The 18,141-nt window shown below is 66.5% G+C and overlaps 1 protein-coding gene and 1 long non-coding RNA gene across 2 annotated transcripts; both read left to right on the top strand.

Annotated features, from left to right (window-relative positions):
• Nucleotides 1-72: 72 nt before the first annotated feature.
• LOC311440128 lies at nucleotides 73-3,834 on the top strand. The gene is made up of 2 exons (XR_014695221.1): nucleotides 73-353; nucleotides 2,487-3,834. It is a non-coding gene; the product is annotated as an uncharacterized lncRNA (long non-coding RNA).
• A 5,287-nt stretch (nucleotides 3,835-9,121) lies between these two features.
• On the top strand, nucleotides 9,122-11,136 carry NKX2-3 (NK2 homeobox 3). Its single transcript, XM_084526600.1, has 2 exons — nucleotides 9,122-9,469; nucleotides 10,093-11,136. Exons 1-2 carry the CDS (start codon nucleotides 9,133-9,135, stop codon nucleotides 10,731-10,733), a joined length of 978 nt encoding a protein of 325 aa, XP_084382726.1. The 5' UTR covers nucleotides 9,122-9,132; the 3' UTR covers nucleotides 10,734-11,136.
• Nucleotides 11,137-18,141: the final 7,005 nt, after the last annotated feature.

Genomic DNA, 18,141 nt, shown 5'->3' with positions numbered 1-18,141 from the left:
AGGTTAGGTTTGTGTTTGTGCATGTGAAATTCTTTTCTAAAATGTTGAATTATATTTTTTTTTTCAGGGAAAAAAAAATCCAGGGCTGTTTTCTGGGGCTTCGATTGGCTTCCCTGAGCAGAGCATGGCAGAGTGGGGCACTGGGACAGTGCAAGGACAGAGGTGCCACAGCTACCTGAGGGCTCGGCTCCTGCAGAAGAGGAGCCCAAGCACTGTCCTGCAGTGCAGTGGGACGGAGCAGCCAGACCCTGGTGGTGACAATGCCGGGACAGAGCGGGTGACTGCAGGGGAGACACAGCTGAGGCTGGGAGGTGACAGCAGACACGGGGACAAAACCCTGTGGGAGACACCAGGTACGGGCACTCACACACCTGCAATTCAGCAAAAAGTGAGGAAACCCACCAAAGTGGGCTATGGAGAAGGAAGGTAGATGTCCCCACGCCGTGCCGTTTGCCTCTGTTGCTGTGGGAGGTGCCCTGGGGACACCCCGGGTCCCCCAGCGTGGGCAGGGGCCAGGGCTGGGAGCATCGCCCTGCCCGGGCCGGGGGCTGCAGGCCAGCCCCTTGCTCCTTCAGCCTCCGGTCCTTTCCCAGCTCCCCACACCTCCTCCTGCCTGCCGCGGGGGGGCTGTCACTCCGAACAATAGTCAGCCAGCGTTATTTATTTTCTAAATAAATCAGCGGGTCCCACGCCGAAGGGCTGGAAAGCGGCGGTTGAGATTAGACCCTCCCCGATCCCCGGCTGGGCCTTGAGCCGCTGTCAGGGCTGCAGAGAAACAGCAGCGAACTCTCACGCAAATGGCCTATAAAAAAGGCCCCTGTCAAAGGCACCTTGACCTGCAGGCTCGCTTTGGTGCTGGGCTCCCCAGCGGCCCTCCCCTCCCCGGGCTGCGCTCTCCTCGCATGATGTATTTCCCCTGCCTTTTTTAGAGCTGCATTATGTTAGCTCCAGGAAACAGCCTCTTCCTTCTTATAAACACAGCCCTGGGTTACTGACCAGCGGCCCTGCCACTCCACAGCCACTCTCTGTCCATCCATCACACCTCGCTGTCACCCTGGCAACATATCTCTTGGACCGGTCCGGCTCCAGCGATGGGAGAGGCGGGGGGGGGTGGGAGGGTGAGCGGGGGGGTCACATACACAGAGCACAATTCCAGCCTGCTGACTAATTCCCTGGAAACCCTGGGGCTGCACAATGAGAAAGCCTTTCCGAGGGTTTCTCGAGCGTTACTGGAAGGTCAGCCGAAGGTCGGCGCAAGGACACGGCTCCGACTTTCCCCGCCGTCAGCAGGGCGGGTGCGCAGGGCAGCGGGGGCGGGCGGCGGGGGTACCGGGCGCGCGGCGGGAGGGATGTTTGGAGAAGGGCGCCTGGGCCCGAGTGGCCCCGCGGCACCGTGCCGGGCGCTGGGGACGTGCCTGGGACGGGGCCACCAGGGTGTCCCGGCAGCCAGACAGGCGTCAGCGGGACGGGGAATGGCCGGCGACGTGGCCCCTTCCCACCCCGTGATGGCAGGGATGGGGAAAGGAAGAGCTGCCTTAGCCCCGTGCTGACGCCCAGCCACCTCTGCCATGGTCCGTGCGCCCAAGGATTAGCGTGACACCGTTGTAAAGGTTGTTGGCAGCGTTGGTGGAGGTGACCCAACATGGCTGGCCATGGGCTCCAGTGCACTGGGACACGACAGGCACAAAGATAAGCCATGAGTCGCACCAAGAAAGCCAGCTCTGCCAGCATGGGGACAGGTTTTGGATGAGTCTTGGGCCCATCCAGCCTTTTGCATGTGTGCCTGAAGCACAGCAAGCAGGAGGGGTCACCCCCGTCCTGTTCCCAAAGTGCCACCCATGCCCTGCCCCAGGCACTAGGCACACCAGCGTCACGACCACCTGGTTGTCCTCCCAGGCAAGCCATTGCCTCGGAAACAAAATGCCGTTGGAAGGCAAGTATTTGTGGTGAAATGGGAGGTGTCTGCTCTCCAAGCAGCACGGCCCGGCTTCTGCCCATTCCCAATGCAAAGATGGGAGTCGGATTTACATGTGGAAAAAAAAAAAAAAAAAAAAAAAAAAAAAAAAAAAAAAAAAAGCAAGCTTTTAAGGACACATCGTCACAAACCCAACCCGAAGCCCCACAAGGGCAAATCCTCTCTAATCCATGCTCTTCCTTAGAGGTGTAAGTGGAGTGGAAGGGTGGAGGGGGGATTTAAGTCTGGAAAACTGAGTTCCCCATCTCTTAGGACTGGCAGAGAGCCCACTGATAGACTAAAAACAAGTCTGCAGAGAAGCCTGTGTGGGATAATCCGGCACTGGCCCCAGAGGGGACAAGAACAATTAGGAATCCTCTCTCAAGCCTCCACTCCAAGATAGAAAAACAGTTTATAATTTCATCCAGAGTTGTTGTTAGAAAGTTCTGATTCATCGGGATATACTAACAATTCCTGCGCAGTAATTACGAGGAGAATTCATTAAACTAACTCAGAGATAAACTATTAACAGAGACCTTCAAATCTCCCACCTGCCTGCCTGCGTGAGGGACCCAGGAGCTGCTCTGTTTGTGCAGCAGCCACTGGCGAGGAGCTGTCGCAGGAGGAAGCAACATGAGCAGCAATGGCAAAACGCGAAAACTATTTTAAAGGAAAACGAAAGAATGGGTGTTTATTAAAAGTGCGCAGACCGAGTGCACGCTCCGCAATTAACCTTTCCAGCCACAGTAGCCAGACAGGGAGCTGTTTTCCTTCGCTTCCCCTCAACATGCCGCAGTCTCCACCCGTGGCAGCCGTTCCACTTCCAGGGAAAAACATGCCACGGCACCGGGAGCTCGCCTGCAGCTGCCTGGGGAAGCGGCGTGCAAAACACCCTCCATTCGAGCCCTCCATGCCGTGCTGCCTGGGGCTGCCCACTGAGGAACAGCGAGGATGAGGTTCCCCTGTCCTGCTCCCGCACCCCGGCTGCAGGTAGGCGAGAAGGTTTCTTGGAGGAGGTGGGGTGTTTGTGCTCAGCGCCGCCGAGCTGTCTGGTGACAAGTTACCAGCTCAGAAGATGAAGCCCTGCAGGGCCCCGGAGCCCCTAGGGGAGTGCCACCGCACCAAGCAGTGCCACTGCCTCTGCACCGCCAGTGTGCACCCCAGGGAGAGCTGCAGCACACCCAAACTTGCAGCATGGTTTCTGCTGAAGGAAGGCTGGATTTGGTGTGCTTTCGAAGCCTGCTTAACTCGAGAACACCCTGGCAAAGCCACACCGTGTACATGGTGGTGCACATTTACCAGCTCTGGGGGCAGCCATTTCCAGGATGGCCTCACCCACATGGGAACAAGCCCTGCCTGCAGCCGGAGGAATCTCGATTAAGCAGCGAGAGAAGTGGGGACTGGCTGCCGGGGAGATGCCCTAAACAAGAGGAACTTATCGGCTCTGTTTCCAAGATGAGACGTGTCAGCACCTCGCACAGATGCAGCCTGGCTTCTCGCTCCTCACAAACACGCCTGTGCCGAGGCACGAGGCTTTCCATGTCTCAAAAGGATGCCTGCAGAAACAGCCGCGGAGCGGCTTGCGAAATTTCTTCTAGAAAAGGCTTTGCTTGGGCTAGGAAAAGCACTGCACCCAGAATGCTCCGGGGGACGCCTTGGACGGGAACAGGAGCCAGCGTGCAGCTGCGCTCACAGCGCCATGTGTTTGTCTGGGGACCGGCCCCGGCGGCGGCGCGGGGAGGTCCTGAGCCGGGAGGAACACCGAGTGCCGTGGTCAGCAAGGATCCGCTCGGCGAGTACACACACAGCAAAGCCTGACACGGCTAATCCCCCCCTGTTTATTATGTAATAAAACGCTTTCCAGACCTGTTAAAATTTAATTGGTTTAATCTGAATTGTTCCATTTTCTACAGCGCATGCAAACACAGAGCCTGACCCTGCCACTCTCGTGTGAACCGTCCCGCTGGCTGCGGTGGGAGCAGGATGAAACCCGCTGACCTCAGCAGGATTACGTGCATGAATCAGAGCTGCAGGCCTGGGCTCGGAGCTGAAATCCAGTGCCGGGCAGGCCGCCAGCGCAAGGCCCAGGGTCCACTTACGCTCCACTTAAGCCCTATGGGATGCAAGTGGTACGCGGACCTGGGGATGCGAGCAGCGAGCAAGCCTCGTGCTGGGCCTCTGCTGAGGGATGAATTTCAGCCCCGGTTCTTAACCTCATGGACGCAAGCATGCAGCAACGGCTCCCAAAGCACAGAGCAAAGGCTGCGGGTTTTGCTGGTGTGCGCGTGTTTGCGGCGGTGTCCTCCAGCTGCAGCCCTGGCACAGGAGCTTCTTGTCGTATGAGCAGTAAACTGTGATTTATGACAGATTCTCCTCCAGAGGAAGAGGTGTTTGACAACCCTCTGCACGTCCACAGTCGCAGGGCCATGTTGTGCAGCAGGGTGGCTTTGTCAAGCCTGCATATCCTTTGTGAGCAAGAGAAGCCGAATCAAAGGAGGCAGGAGGGGGTCCTTGGTGCTGACATTTCCTATCCTGCATTGCTTCATTTGTGGGATGACCTTTACCTGCTCCTGTGGTTTGGCTCTCACTGAGCTCAAGATGTCAGGCTCCTGTTTGGAGCTCCACCAGGGTCTGAAATAAAAGGCAGCCTCCTCTTTGGTGTCCAAATCCACCAAGATTCCCTTGCTGCAAGGACCACCACCCTTGTGAGAGCCACTCTTATTCCCCAAAATGCCAAGTGCTGAATGTTACACAGAGCTACTGGTATCCAGCACCACCCTGGATCCCTCAAATCAAGCTCCCAATTTTGAAACTTAGGTATTTCTCAGGACACTGGAAACTCTTGGTATGACCCTAAGAAAAACACATTTCACACTGAAGTATTGTTTGGGGAAATATTTCCAAAACATACATCTCTGTGAAGCAAGTGTAAATCAGCCAATTGCAGAGCAAGAACATATTGAAGAAAAGCAAATCTTTGCAGTGACATATTTCTCCAGAAAATGGGCATTGCCTGGGTGGTTGTTCTTGGCAAGAGTAAACCAGAGGGGTTCCCAGGAAGGTGAGAGGCAGATGCAGGTGTCAACTGGCAGGCCCAGTGGGCAGAAGGGTGCAGACATTCCCGGTAGGACCGGGACAGGGCAGTGGGAGAGGAAGGCAGCACGGTGCTGGGCGAGTGCGCAGCATCTCTGGCCGGGACCCGGCTCCTCTGCCTGCAGGAGCCGTCCGCTTTCTCGGGGATTAAAGAACGCATTTCGTTTGGAACAGGAGTGGAAAGGAGTCATTGCTGGGAAAGCGTCGCGGCTGGGATAAAAGCCGCTCTTTATCCCGGGAGGCGGCGGGCCAGGGGCCGTGCCAAAGCGGGCGCGCCAGGGGAGCGCGTCCCGGCCCGGTGGCCGCAGGCGGGGCCGCTCCGTGCCCGCTCTCCCCGGTGCCTCCCGGGGCGCGCCCGCCGTCGGGGCACCGGGCTCGGTGCGCGGAGCCCCGCGGGGAGGCCGGGGCCGTGCCGGCAGGTGGCCGGGGCGTGCGGGGCCGCAGCGGGGCCGGGAGCTGCGGGGCATCGCCGGTGCCGTCCGCCGGGCGCTGCCCCGGGGTCCGCGACCTCCCCGCGGCGCGTCGCCGGCCCCGCCGTGCGGGGGCGTCCCCGGAGCGCTGCGGTTCTCACATAAATCAGGGCCGAGCCCCTGGGAAAGGGCCATCCTTCACCGGGCGCTGCTGACAGAGAACGAGAAACAGACGGGCCCTGAGATAAACCACGGCGCGGAGCGTTTACACAAGGGCAGGCTCTGTGTAAATAGAGCCGGGCGCGGGGGGCAGCTCCCGGCGGCGCGGACCCGCACCGGCCCCCGGCCCGCGGGGCTCGGGGCTGCCCGGGGCGGCGGGCAGGTGGGCGCAGCCCCCGGGGGTCCCCTCCCGCAGCCCCCCGGGGGTCCCCTCCCGCAGCCGTCGGGGGTCCCCGCCCGCTCCCCGCCGGAGCCGGGGCCGGATTACCGTGTTTGTTTGTTTACGGCCATTAGCGTGGGGCCGGCTCCAGCACTCGGCACCCGCGAGACTAATGGAGCAATTAGCGGCCCCGCGGCTGATAGCATCGCCCCGAGCGAGGCCCCCGGGCCGGGCAGCGTGCTACCGGGCCGCCTGCGCCCGGGCCCCGGCGGCGGGGGGGCTGTGCGGGGCGGCTCCGCCCGCCAGCCGCGATGTGCAGGGCTGCTGCCCCCCCGCTCCGGGCCGGGGGGGGCTCTTGGCTCCGCCGCAGCATCCGCACGGCGAGCTCCATCCATTACAATAATCCCCTGTCTAAACAGAGCGCAGGAGCGGCCGGGACAACAAGGCCCCGCTGTAAACAGAGCTCAGGGGACGCCGCTAATGATATAAATAAAATAACCATTAATAGCCCGGTGACCCCGGCCCAGCCGGCTTGGGAAAGCCCCGGAGCCGCATCCCGGGGCTGACGCCCGCCGGCAGGTACCGGGGCTGCGCCCTCCCCTGGGTCCCGTACCGGGACCCCGCCGCTCGCCCCGGCCGTGCCCCCCGGCACCCCCCGCCCCGGTGCGGACGGGCCCGGGCAGGGCCGAGCAAGACGCGGCCGTGCGGGGCCGCTGAGCTCCGGCCGGAGCCGTTTCCTCGCCTTGTCCCGCCGGGAACCGGGTCCACTCTCAGCCCGCCGAAGCGGGCCCGATCCGGCCCCACCGGGACAAAAGCGGGGGCGACCGGGGGTGCTGCCACGCGTGTCGTGTCCCGGCTGGGACCTGCCCTGTCCACCCGCGACGCCTGCGTCCCCCGAGCACCCGCCGGGGTCGGCAGCGGCAGGAGGGAGCGGGTCCCGGCCGGGCCGGCCCGGTGGCGGCAGGGAAGCGGGTCCCGGCGGGGCAACCGCTCCCGCCGCCTCCGAGCCGCCCCGGGGAGCCAGTCCCGCCCCGCCCGGGCTCCCCGTGCCCGCGGGCCGCGCCTGGCGTTCGGCCCGTCCGGGGTGCAGCTGCGGGCGGCAGCGCGCTGGCGCCAGGCGAGCCCACGGGGCCAAGGAGCGTGGGCAGAGCCGTCCGGGCCCGGTACCGGGCCCTCGGCACGGCGGCTGGAAAGTCAGAAGCTGGAAAGCACCCCTAATTCCGCGTCCACCCAAAAGGGGCCCAAGAGGCCGAGCACCGCTGCCTTGTCTCGCTCCGGTCCTTGCTTTTGCCTCTGCCCCAATCCCTGCCCCTGCCCCGGGCTCCTGGGAGCACGGCCCCGTGCACAGCCCCGGCCCTTCGCCGCGCCTCGGCGAGAGCCGCCGACCGGGAGCGGGGCCCTACGGCGGGCGGGAGCGGGCTGAGACCCTCGGCGGCCGTGAGAGCCACGCAACGCTCCTCGGTACCGGGGCAGCGGCCCGGTACAGCCGGGAAGCCGTGCGCGGAGTCGGGCCCCGAGGAGGCCCGGCTACGGCGAGCGCGTTTCCCGGTCCCCCGACCGAACCGAGAGGGAGCGGGGAGCGGCGAGGAAGGAGAGATTTACTGCGTGGGCTTCGCGGCGGGGAGCGATCCGTTGCGCCCGGGCCGGCTCCGGCTCCACCGGGGGAACGGGAACCGGCCCCGCCGCGGGACCGTGAGCACCGGAGCTGCGGCGTCTGCGCGGGACCTGCACCCCCGGCCCGGGGCTGCGCCGCCGGTAAATGCGTTTCGCCGTTGCGGTGGGACACGGGGAAACGAGGGCACCGACAGGGCCGGTAAATGGCGGAGCCGCCGCCCTGTAACGACCCGAGAGGGCCTCCCGTGCAGGCCCCGAGCAGCCCCGGTCCCGGGACACTCACCTGCCCGCCGTGCGCGCCCGGCTCCCCGCCGCCTCGCCTCGGCGCCGATCCGAGCCCTGCGGGGCGGCAGGATTTTAATCACAACGGAATTTCCCACCCGGGACCCCCCGCCCGACACTTGGCCCGCCCGGTGCCCCCGCCGCGGCGGCTCTGAGCCCTTCGAGCTCTCGGGGGCCGCGGGGGCCCGCCGCGGGGCTCCGGCACCCCCCGCCCCGCCGCTCCGGTGTGCTCGGCGGGGAGAAGGCGCAACTCCGGGCCCGGGGGGGACTCGCGGTGCGGAGGGGCTCGGCGGGCAGAGCCCTGCTCGCCCGGTGCGTTACCCGCCGACGCGGCGGCGTGGCGGCTCCGCGGAGCCGCTGCCCTCCCGTTACCGGCGGGAGAAACGAAACGAAACGAAACAAAACGAAAGGAAACGCCGAATGGCCCGGGTTAGCGTTCGCTGCCCTTGTCCCGCTCCTCCGCGGCTCCGGGCTGCCCGCCCGCCGCGGCCCGGCCCGGTTCTCCGGTGCCCGGTGCCGGCGGGGCTCCGGGGCCCGATCCGGCCGCGGCGGAGCAGGGAGCAGGGCGCGTTCCCGGGGCGGGCGCGGTGCGCGCCGGCTGTGGCCGGCGGTGATTTGCCTCTCACGGGGGACCTGCGGGATAACCGGGGGGGATCGGGAGACACGGGGAGGGTCGGGCTACGTGTACGTCGCATGGCTGCTGTCCGCCCGGGACGCGGCGGGCACCTCCCGGCAGCGGGGCACTTTTGGAACAGGGCGGCCGGTTGTGCCCGCGCTGTCGGGGGGGCCAGGCCCCGGTTGTGCCGCACGTGTTCGCCCCTCCCGGGGCCGGGCCGAGCCGTGCGCGGGCAGGGGCCAGCGGGGCGCGCCGGGGCGGGGGTCCCTACCTACCTACACGTGCTTAGCACTGGGAGGCGCGGCGGCGGCCGCGGCTCTCTCGGGGGTCCCCGACCCCGGCGCACGATGCCCGAGCCCGCGGCTGTGCCCTGGCGGGAGGGTGCCGGGCCGGCGGGGCGCTCTCCGGGGAAGCGGCCTCCCCGAGCGCAGCCTTAATACATTGCTATTTCTGGCCGGGCGGCCGGAGCCGGGCAGGGGGCCGGCTCTGCCTCCCCCTCCCTCCAATGGCGAGGCCGCCCCCGGCCCCCGGCCCCTCCTCGCCGTGACGTGCCGGCCCGGGGCAGAGGAGGCTCCCGAGCCCTTGGCTGTCCCTGCAGAAGCTGTAACAAAACGCAGACCCCCAGCGCCGGGCTAATGGAGGCAACTTAGACAGGAGCAGGCGCGGCCCCTCGTCTCTCGGCGCTGCCTGCTCCCCCCGCACCGGGCGCGGCGCTCCCCGCCGAGCCGCAGCCCGAGCGCCGCCGGGCCCGCGGGACTCCCCGGCCGCTCGCTTCGCTGCCCCGATGATGTTACCGAGCCCCGTCACCTCCACCCCCTTCTCTGTCAAAGACATCCTCAACCTGGAGCAGCAGCAGCAGGACCCGCACTATGGGGCCCAGCTCCCGCACCACCTGGAGCACCACTTCCACCCCGCCGCCTGCCTGCTGGCGGCCGCCGACGGCGCCCGCTTCTCCGACGGCGAGGAGGAAGAGGAGGAGGACAAGCTGTCCTACCTGACAGCGCCCGGCGGCCAGGCAGACGCGCGGATCTCCACCGACAGCTACGTGCACGCCGTGCTGCGCGGCTCCTGCGAGGCCCCCGGCCCGGGAGAGGAGCTGGACCCCGCGGCCCGAGACCCGAGTGAGTATCGGCCCCGCCGCGCTCCCGTTCCCCACGGTCCCGACGGGGCCGCTCCCGTTCCCCGCCTTTCGCTCCGGGTCTGTCGGCACGGAGCCCCGGTCCCGCCGCGTCCCCCGAGCACCTCGAGCAGGGGCTGCGGTAATTCGCAGCCTCCGCGGCCCCGGGAAACGCTTCCACCGGGTCCCGCCGCGATCAGACCCCCGCTCCCAAATTTCAGGAGCGGAGAGGGAGGGAGAAACGGGCCGGGTTAGGCCCAACCGGCGCCCGGTGCGGCGGAGCCCTCCCGGGGAGAGGCGGCGGGCAGCAGGTGCCCGGCTCCAAGCACGGCGCGGCCCCGGGGCTCGGCCCGCCGGTGCCGCCGCGGTTCCTCCGCAGGCGGCCCGGAGGCGCGGAGACGCGGCCGGCCCCGCCGCCCGAACCGGCGGCTCGCAAGCACGGTGCCGGTGCCTGGCCCGGCGCTGCCTCCCGGCCCGAGCCGCGGTTCCCCGACGGGCGCGCAGCGGCGGGGCACGGGGCACGGGGCGGTGCGCGGCGCGGGGCTCCCGCCGCCCGGTGCGGCCCGTCGGGAGCGGCGGCGGCCGGCGTGAGCGAGGCGCAGCCGTGACCTGTGCTCCCCCGTGCAGAGAGCTGCGCCCTGAAGAAGCCGCTGGACGCGGCGGAGAAGCCGGACGAGGCGGAGAGGCCGAAGCAGCGGAGCCGGAGGAAGCCGCGCGTCCTCTTCTCGCAGGCGCAGGTCTTCGAGCTGGAGCGGCGCTTCAAGCAGCAGCGTTACCTGTCGGCGCCCGAGCGGGAGCACCTGGCCAGCAGCCTGAAGCTCACCTCCACGCAGGTGAAGATCTGGTTCCAGAACCGGCGCTACAAGTGCAAGCGGCAGCGGCAGGACAAGTCGCTGGAGCTGGGCGGCCCCGCGGCCCCGCCGCCGCCGCGCAGGGTGGCCGTGCCCGTGCTGGTCCGCGACGGCAAGCCGTGCCTCGGCGGCTCGCAGGGCTACAGCTCGGCGTACAACGGGCCCTACTCCTACAACGGCTTCCCCGCCTACGGCTACGGCAACGCCGCCTCCTACAACCCCGGCTACGGCTGCACCTACCCGGCGGGCACCGGCGGCGCCTCCATGCAGGCCGCCTGCAGCCCGGCGGCGGCCGCCGGCCCCTTCGTGAACGTGGGCGGCCTGGGGGGCTTCGGCGGCGGCGGCCAGCCCCTGCACCAGGCGGCGGCGGGGCCGTCCTGCAGCCAGGGCGCACTGCAGGGCATCCGGGCCTGGTAGCCCGCACGCACTCAGGGCCGGGAGCGGACAAGGCAGCACGGCCCGGCGGCCCCGCAGCGCCGTCGGGAGCCGCGCCGCAGCCCTGGACCGAAGGCGGCGGCGGCGGCGGAGGGGCGGCGCGGCGGGCCCCCGCTCGGCCCGGGACCGCGGGGCGGGCCGGCGGCGGAGAGGAGCGGAGCGGAGCGGCGGGCCGGGGCTGCCCCAGCTCCCCGCGAAGCGCCGCCGCCCCGAGGTGCCGCCGCGACGGGCGGCCCGGAGCCGGTCGCGCCGCGCCAGCGGAGCAGCTTTGCTTGTAAAAAAGCCGACGGCGGGGCCCGGGGCTCCCGCGGCCCCTCTATCTACTCTGTATCGGTTACTGCCAGCGCCAGCTCGCGGAGTCAGTCAATAAACCAGGTGCAATATCCGCCGCCCGCTCCTCCTTCGCCCGGCGGCCGGGGCCCGGCGGGGCCGGTGCCCGGCGGCGGCGGGGCTCTCGCAGCGCCGTGCCCGCGGGGCAGGGCGGCCGGGCCGGGATTGTGAGCGTGCCAAGGCGCTGAATGGGGCCGAGCAGCTCAGAGCCGGCCCATTGTGGCCGCCGGGCCGGCGCTGAAAGGAGCCGCCGAGGAAGGTAGCGGGAATAGGCGCTTATTGGATTCGGGAACAAAAGGTGTGGCAGGGAGGCGAGGGACAAAGGGGCCCCGGCGCCGAGATTGACGGGCCGCTTTGCCCCCCACTGAGGCCCAGGCCCGGCGCTTTATGCGCGGGGGCTGCAGAAACGTGCTGGGTTTTGTTCCCCTTTCTCTGAGCGCAGGGGGAGAGGAGGGGGGTCCGCGGGCCGCTGATTAGGGCCGGCCGGGCCGGGCAGCCTGAATGCCGGGGCATTATTGCTACATGTTCAGCCGTTTCGCTCGGCTGCAGGGGGAGGGGGCGGCCGAGACCCGCAAGCCCGGCTGCGGGGCCGCTCCCGGCCCGTCCCGTCCCGTCCCGTCCCGTCCCGTCCCGTGGCCGCGGGGAGCGCAGCCGCGGTCCCGGCCCGGGCGCGGCCCCGCCGCGGAGCCCTCGGGCGGTGCCGGCTCCGCCGTGCCGCTGCCGTGCGGGGCCCAGCGGCTGGGCGGCTGCGGAGCCCCGTGGGCTCGCCCCGGCGGTGCGGAGAGCTGCCCCGCAGCGTCCCGCACGTCCCTCCGGCCGCGCCGCCGGTGCTCCGGGAGAGGTGTGCAGCCTGCCCGGCCGCAGCCCGGGAGCTCCGTGTGCCTCCCCTTGCCCAGCGGTGCCCACCGCGTCCTGCCCTCTGCCCCACGCGTGTCCTGGGCTTTGCCGCATGCCACCGCACAGCTCACGGGCACGGGCGCTGCTAACACCCGCGCTGATATACACATTTTTTATTATTATTACTATTTTTTGCACCGTGCGAGTTAAGCGCGCACCGTTGGGAAACCACCCGTGAAATTCGCAGCTACAGCCCCGGGCTACGAGCAGGCTCCAGCCCCAGCCCTGGCACAGCTCGGCAAGGCTCAGCTCGGCACGGCTCGGCTCAGCAGCCCTGTCCCGCGGCAACCCCGCGGCCGGGAGGCTTCGCGGGGCCGGCGCTGGGAGAGGATGCGGCACGCCCAGGCGATTGTTTGCTGGATGGCAGCAAGGTGTCGCGGGAGAGGAAGCCCAGGCTCCGCTCTTGGCTTTCGGAGATGAGCGGTTAAGGCCCCGCGGTCTCGTGGGTAGAAACAGGATAGCCAAGAACAAAGATAGGCAATGTCCTCCCTCCGCGGCAGCAGCAAGCTGAGATTTGTCTCTGCCGTAGGAAAGAGCTGCATTTTCCTCCATGTTCTGCCAGACTGCTGTTTGCAAAAACAGGGGACCCTGTGCGAGTTCACGCCTCAGTGAGCAAGCTGGAGGAACGGAAACCACAGAACAACCTCCTCCAAAGTTGGGGCGTGCGAGAAGAGCTGCCTGCTTAGCACAGCCCCTCCAAGTAAGTGATAGATGGTCAGAAACCCACGGCACCCCCAGCAGCACCCAGAGGCTCTGGTTGAGATGCACACACCTACAGCCACTCTCTGGAGCGCGGCCACTCGAGCAGAGCACAGGGGCACACACACACACACACCCCATGGCCGTGCTGCAAGAGGCAACGCCAGGCAGTACCGGCATGACAAAGCACCAAGAGCCCCAGGCATTGCCGTAAGCATGAGTTTAGTCTCATGGGCACCCCACTTATGCCCAGTGACACTCATGTGTGCTCCCCAGCCCTGCCATCCCCACCCAGGGCCAGACCAGCACGCAGCTGCTGCTCTTCCAGGGCCTAAGGGATGCCAAGAAGCCTGGCTGCAGGCTGCTGAGGCACGGTGGAGGGAGTTCCTGGATGTCCACCATAGCAAGCCCCGCTCCTGGATAGATCCCAGCTGTCCCACCAGCTCAGGCTGGGGGAGTGGGAGGGGGGCAGGGGCTCGGTGGGAGGGATCCAGCCCCCCGAGCTGATGGGGAGGATGGAGCGGCCAGCGGTGCTGGGGAGCTGGGAGCGGGGCGGCGGAAGTGAAGCGCTCCAAAGAGGAGGAACAGCCGGCGGAGGCCGGTGGGAGGGAGGTGGTGGGAGACCGCAGATTGGCCAAGCGGCCCAGGGAGGAGAGACACAATGGAGGGAAGTCACTGCGTGGCCACGCTGGAGGCAGCGCCCGCCCGTGACGCACCTCGTCCCATGGCGCCCCGCGCCGAAACGGGGCGCTGCCGGATGCACCCGAGGCGAGGGATGCAGACCATCGGCGGGACTCCCTCCTGCATGGTCCTGTGGTGGTGGTGGCAGGGCTGGAGGAACATCAAGGAGGCAGAAAGCCATGGTCAAGGGGTAGGGGTCGTGTGTTGTTCCATGCCGCTCAAACAGGGATTCACTGAAAGCGCTGGTTGATTCTGGGCAGGGCTGAGGTTGCCCAAAACACCGCGCTGGCTTAAGGCTAAGGAGGGGTTGGGCGAGGAGGCCAGGATTTAACCACCAGACCTCAGGTCCACTCCTTGCATGGGCTCAAATTCCGATTTTCATCCAGGCTTCCTAGCCAAGGAGGAGCCCATGAGCTTGCCTCTGTCCACTAGGCTCCGATGACTGCCAGGAAGGGGCTGCTCAAACCCCAGTCGCAGCTGGTTTCCTACGGCCTCTGTCCTGCTCAGGATCGCACAGGAGCAGCACAGCTCCCTCTGGAGCACTGCAGATGTGCTCCGGTTTCCTCTACTTCCCGACATCTTTTTCCACTTCTCCCTTCCAAGCCTTGTGGTCATCTCCTCCCTCGTGCACTTCATCCTTCCCGGTTTATGGTGTGCTTGCAGGCATCAGCAGGGAGCTCGCCTGGGCACAGGGCGAGACATGTGGGGGCCCAGGCTGCCTGCAGACCCCGTTCTAACCCAGGCACAGTCACTGTGGCCTTGGCGAAGGGATCTGGGGACCCCACAGGAGCCCTCAGTGCTCTGAGGGAGTACACTGGGAGCTCCCCCCTGCCTACACAACGAGGGGTTGCTGCCCAAGCCCTCCCCAGTGCTGAGAAAGCTGTGGCCAGCCATGGATCAGGTAAATAAATTAAAATATCAGTGGCTGTGCTGTGCAGCAAGGCTATCTCACACCACTTGCCTACCAGCACAAGTGCCAGCGACCTGTCTGTCTTTTGTGGATGAGTTACTGATGGCCCCAAACCCTCCTCGAGCCTGCCCAGCGCACCGCGAGATGGCCACGCCTGACTTAGCAGGGGGGGCTCCTGCATTTTTCAGCCTGATCCCTGCACTGACCAGAGCGAGTGCAGAGCTGCTCCAGGGGGCTGAAGCAACCCACCCGGGGATGCCCCATCGCCGTGCGCCCCCCAGCACAGAGCTGTCCAGAGGCCACCATCCGGAGGCCACCCGCACCCCTGGCCGGCTGGGGGCTGCGCGATAAAAAAGCCGCGAGCGCTTTGCAGGGTGCCGGGGCTGCGGGTGCCGGCCGGGACCCCCGGGCGCCCCCTCTCCCAGCTGGGACACTGTCACCGGCCTGTCCCCAAGCGAGATCCGCCACCGCCACCTATCGGCAAGCGCACGGGGCCGGGCTGGGGGCAGGCACCACGGTGTCCTCGTGTCCCCGCGGCGGGGTTTGGGTTGGTGCTGGGCAGCTCAGCACCTCCCCTAGCCCCAGCCGTGTCCTTGTGCCCGGCCGCTTGCTCGCTCTGTAAGAGCCGGGGAGCTTTAGCCCTTCACCCCAAAGCGGTGCCGGCCCCCCCCAGGCTGGCAGCATCCCCAGAGCCTCCCCCCCGACCCCGCTCTGCCCTCAGCCTCCAGGCACCGTGCTGCCCCCGCGGGTCCTGCCCCAAGGACATCGAGGACACGGAGAAGGACATCGAGGACATGAAGGACAGCGGGGACGGGCGCTGTGCGCAGCCTCTCACAGCTCCGGGCTGCAGAGGGAGCTGTGCCCCTGCTGGAGCCGCGGCCCGATTTTGGCCCAGCTCCCTGCTCCTGTCCCTTATAGCCCCTGGCAGGGCTCCAGGCGACGGGCTGCCCGCCTCTGATGGGCACCCAAAGGTGCTGGGGGCAGAGAAGACGGCTTGGGTTTGCATTTCTCCTTGCACACTGTGCTGTGTTAAACGTGGTCGGTGCCTTGCCCAAAGGCAACGTCAGCACCTGTGCCATGAGCACCCCGGGGAAACAAGGGTCTGGAACAGCCCCCAAACGTTCCCATCACACAAAGACACAGTGAGAGCAGGCCCAGCCATGGGATGTCATGGGTGGCTGTCTGGATGGCCTCTTAAGTGCCCACAAAGCAGGTTTTCAGCCTTGGCTTTACCTTTCAGGCTGTTAGGCGAAGCCTGGGCTCCCCTCCTGCCTGCATCCCCACGATGTACGGCAGAGCCTGGGACCTGCACGGGCAGGGGTTGTCCCCCAGCTGCTCCAGCAGCAGCAGGGGTCAGCAGGCAGCCTCCCAGAGCCCACCAGGGGCAACGTCTGCTCTGTGTCCAGGCAGCCCCAGCTCCTGAGTTTACCACCGCCGCAGGGCCGTGGGGTCATGAGAACTTGTATAACTTTATTGGGGTCTGACAGAGCCCTGAGGAATCCCAGAAGCAGCGCAGCCGGGGCTGGGGGAGGCTGTGAGGGCACCCCCCTGCTCCCCGCAGGCACCAGACACCCCCCTCCTGCCGAGCAGGGCTGGCAGGCACCGGCTGCCCCATGGCAGAGAGGTTAGGGCAGGAAATTATGGGGTACTGCAGGGTGCGGGCAGGGATGTGGTGCAGCAGGGCAGAGCCCACATCCCCCTCCTCTCTGCCACCAAGCCGGGCTGGCAAAGGGGTGGCTTGGACTCAGCACCCAAGGCTGGATTTGCTCAGGAGCCCCCCAGGCACAGGACAGCCACGCAGAGGGGATCTCCCCATTTTTCCCTTGGGGAGAGGAGACCCCTGGCCCAAGCAGCTCATCCCCCAGCCCTGCCCTCAGCCTGCACTCAGGCATCTCGAGTTACCCCAGCAGGCGGCTGGGTCTCGCTGCAGCTCCAGCTACTCCTGGCAAGGCAAGTGGGGGCTGCCCGAAATAGCCTGGGCTCGTGCCACGGCGGGGCTGCCATGCCCCCAAATCCATCACCTAGGGCAGGGCTGGCAGCACTGCCCTGCTCTGCCCTGCTTGGGGGCTGCGGGCTCGCCCCCACCCAGCACCAGCAGCGGGATGAGGCTGGAGGGACAACGGGACATGGGGACGAAGGACAGCAAGAGGCTGGATGTGGCTGGGGATCCTGCAGGGGGGTGAAACGGGGTTGTCTGCGGAGCTGCGATGGGCTGAGCGCGGCTCCCTCGCTGGAAGGCCAAAAATAGCCTGGTTACTCAGAAGAGGCTGTAGGAGGGATTTCACATGAAGCACAGCCAAATGCCGAGGAGGCCACAGGCCCAGCCTCGTGCAGCGGGGCTCCAAGGAGGTGTCACCAGACCCAGGAAGGGCACCCAACCCCCAGCCAAGCCCCCCAGGGGGAGGCAAAATCCCTTCACTGCAGGCAGGGGACGTGTTTGTGGGGATGCCACCACCATGAGCAGGGGCTGGAGGTGCTGCTATGGGGCTGGCTGGTCACTGCAGGAGCCTGCACCCGGGGCTCACAGCACCATCATCACCGGTGAGAAACCAAGAGCAGCAGCCTTCCCCAGGAGGTGGTTCTGGCATTACCCGTAGTGGGAAAAACCCCACAAGTTACAGGGGCTCAGGGGATCAACCAGACACCCTGCTAAGAGAGGTGGCAAAAGTGGGACTTCTGTCCAACTGAGATGGACCCAAACGCACACAGTCACAGCAGGACCGGGGGCTGACCAGAGGACCTAAGGAAGCCTCGTCAACACAATTAAGAGACAGCCTCTGCGCATCCCTGATGCTCAATTCAGGGTTTCTGACACTGCACCCACACTGGGCTTGGTTTGAAGCCATCTCGTGGCGAGGAGCACCCAGCTCCACGTGCTGCAGGCAGCACCAGCAGCAGGCACGCTCCCTCCTGCCCTCCACGGCCCATGCATGGTCCTGGAGCTGCTCCTCGGGCCAGCTGCTGGCCCAGGGCAGAGGTTCAGCTCCGAGGATGGAAGGAGACAGCAGCAGAACAGGGGATTTTTCCACTCTTCCATGGCTTGGCCACAGGGGATGTCTGGAAAGCCCCTGGATGCTCCCGTGCAGCGCTGCGGTCCCTGCAGTGCCACCACCCCGGGGCTGCTCTGCGGGCACTGGCAGTGCCCTGCTGCTGCTGGGTGAGCTGGCAAAGCCCCAGCAGAGCAGGCAGGCCGTGGCCCGGTGGGAGGAAGCCAAGATCTCCCCTGTGCCGTGCTGAGTTATTATACCCCCCTTCCCGGGGGTCCCGCTCCCTCCCCCAGCCTGTCTGCGGGCAGTTGTTCCTGGAAACGCCCCTCCTCATCCCGCAGTCACCTTCACTCATGCCTTCGCCCACTGACATTTATAGAGCCTCTTCCAGCGGCCGAGGGGTTTAACAGCACGAATCTCAGCCCGGCCCCTGCCTGTGTTTATGCACAGGCCTGTGTATATGGCCCCGGTGCGAGGGCTGGAGGTGAAGCTGCGGCTCTGCTCCGGCCCCGAAGCGGCTCTGCTGGGTCGTGCCCGTTTCCTGCTGCCTCACTGCTGGCAGAGCCCAGCCCCGCGCTGCCCGCTAATCCTCCCTGGGTCTCTCCCAGCCTTTTCTGCTGCTCAGATTCCTCCCTCTTGGGTGGAGGAGCCGCAGGGCTGCCAAATCTTGCAATACTCGGGTTATTTCTTAAAGCCCCAGCTGTTGAAACGGTGGGGAGACCGGAGGCTCACCGGCTTCGGGGTGGCTTTTGTTTCTTTAAGGAGCGCCTGATCCTCCTGCCTGTGCAGAACAAGCCGGGCACAGGAGCCCACAGGGCACAGGAGCCTGCAGCCCAGGCGGGGAGCAGCAGGCAGGCACGCAACCACGCAGGGCTGCTGCCAACCC

This window comes from Aythya ferina (genome assembly GCF_964211825.1).
Source record: "Aythya ferina genome assembly, chromosome: 7".
Taxonomy (NCBI): domain Eukaryota; kingdom Metazoa; phylum Chordata; class Aves; order Anseriformes; family Anatidae; genus Aythya; species Aythya ferina.
This window is presented reverse-complemented; position numbering and strand designations above follow the sequence as displayed.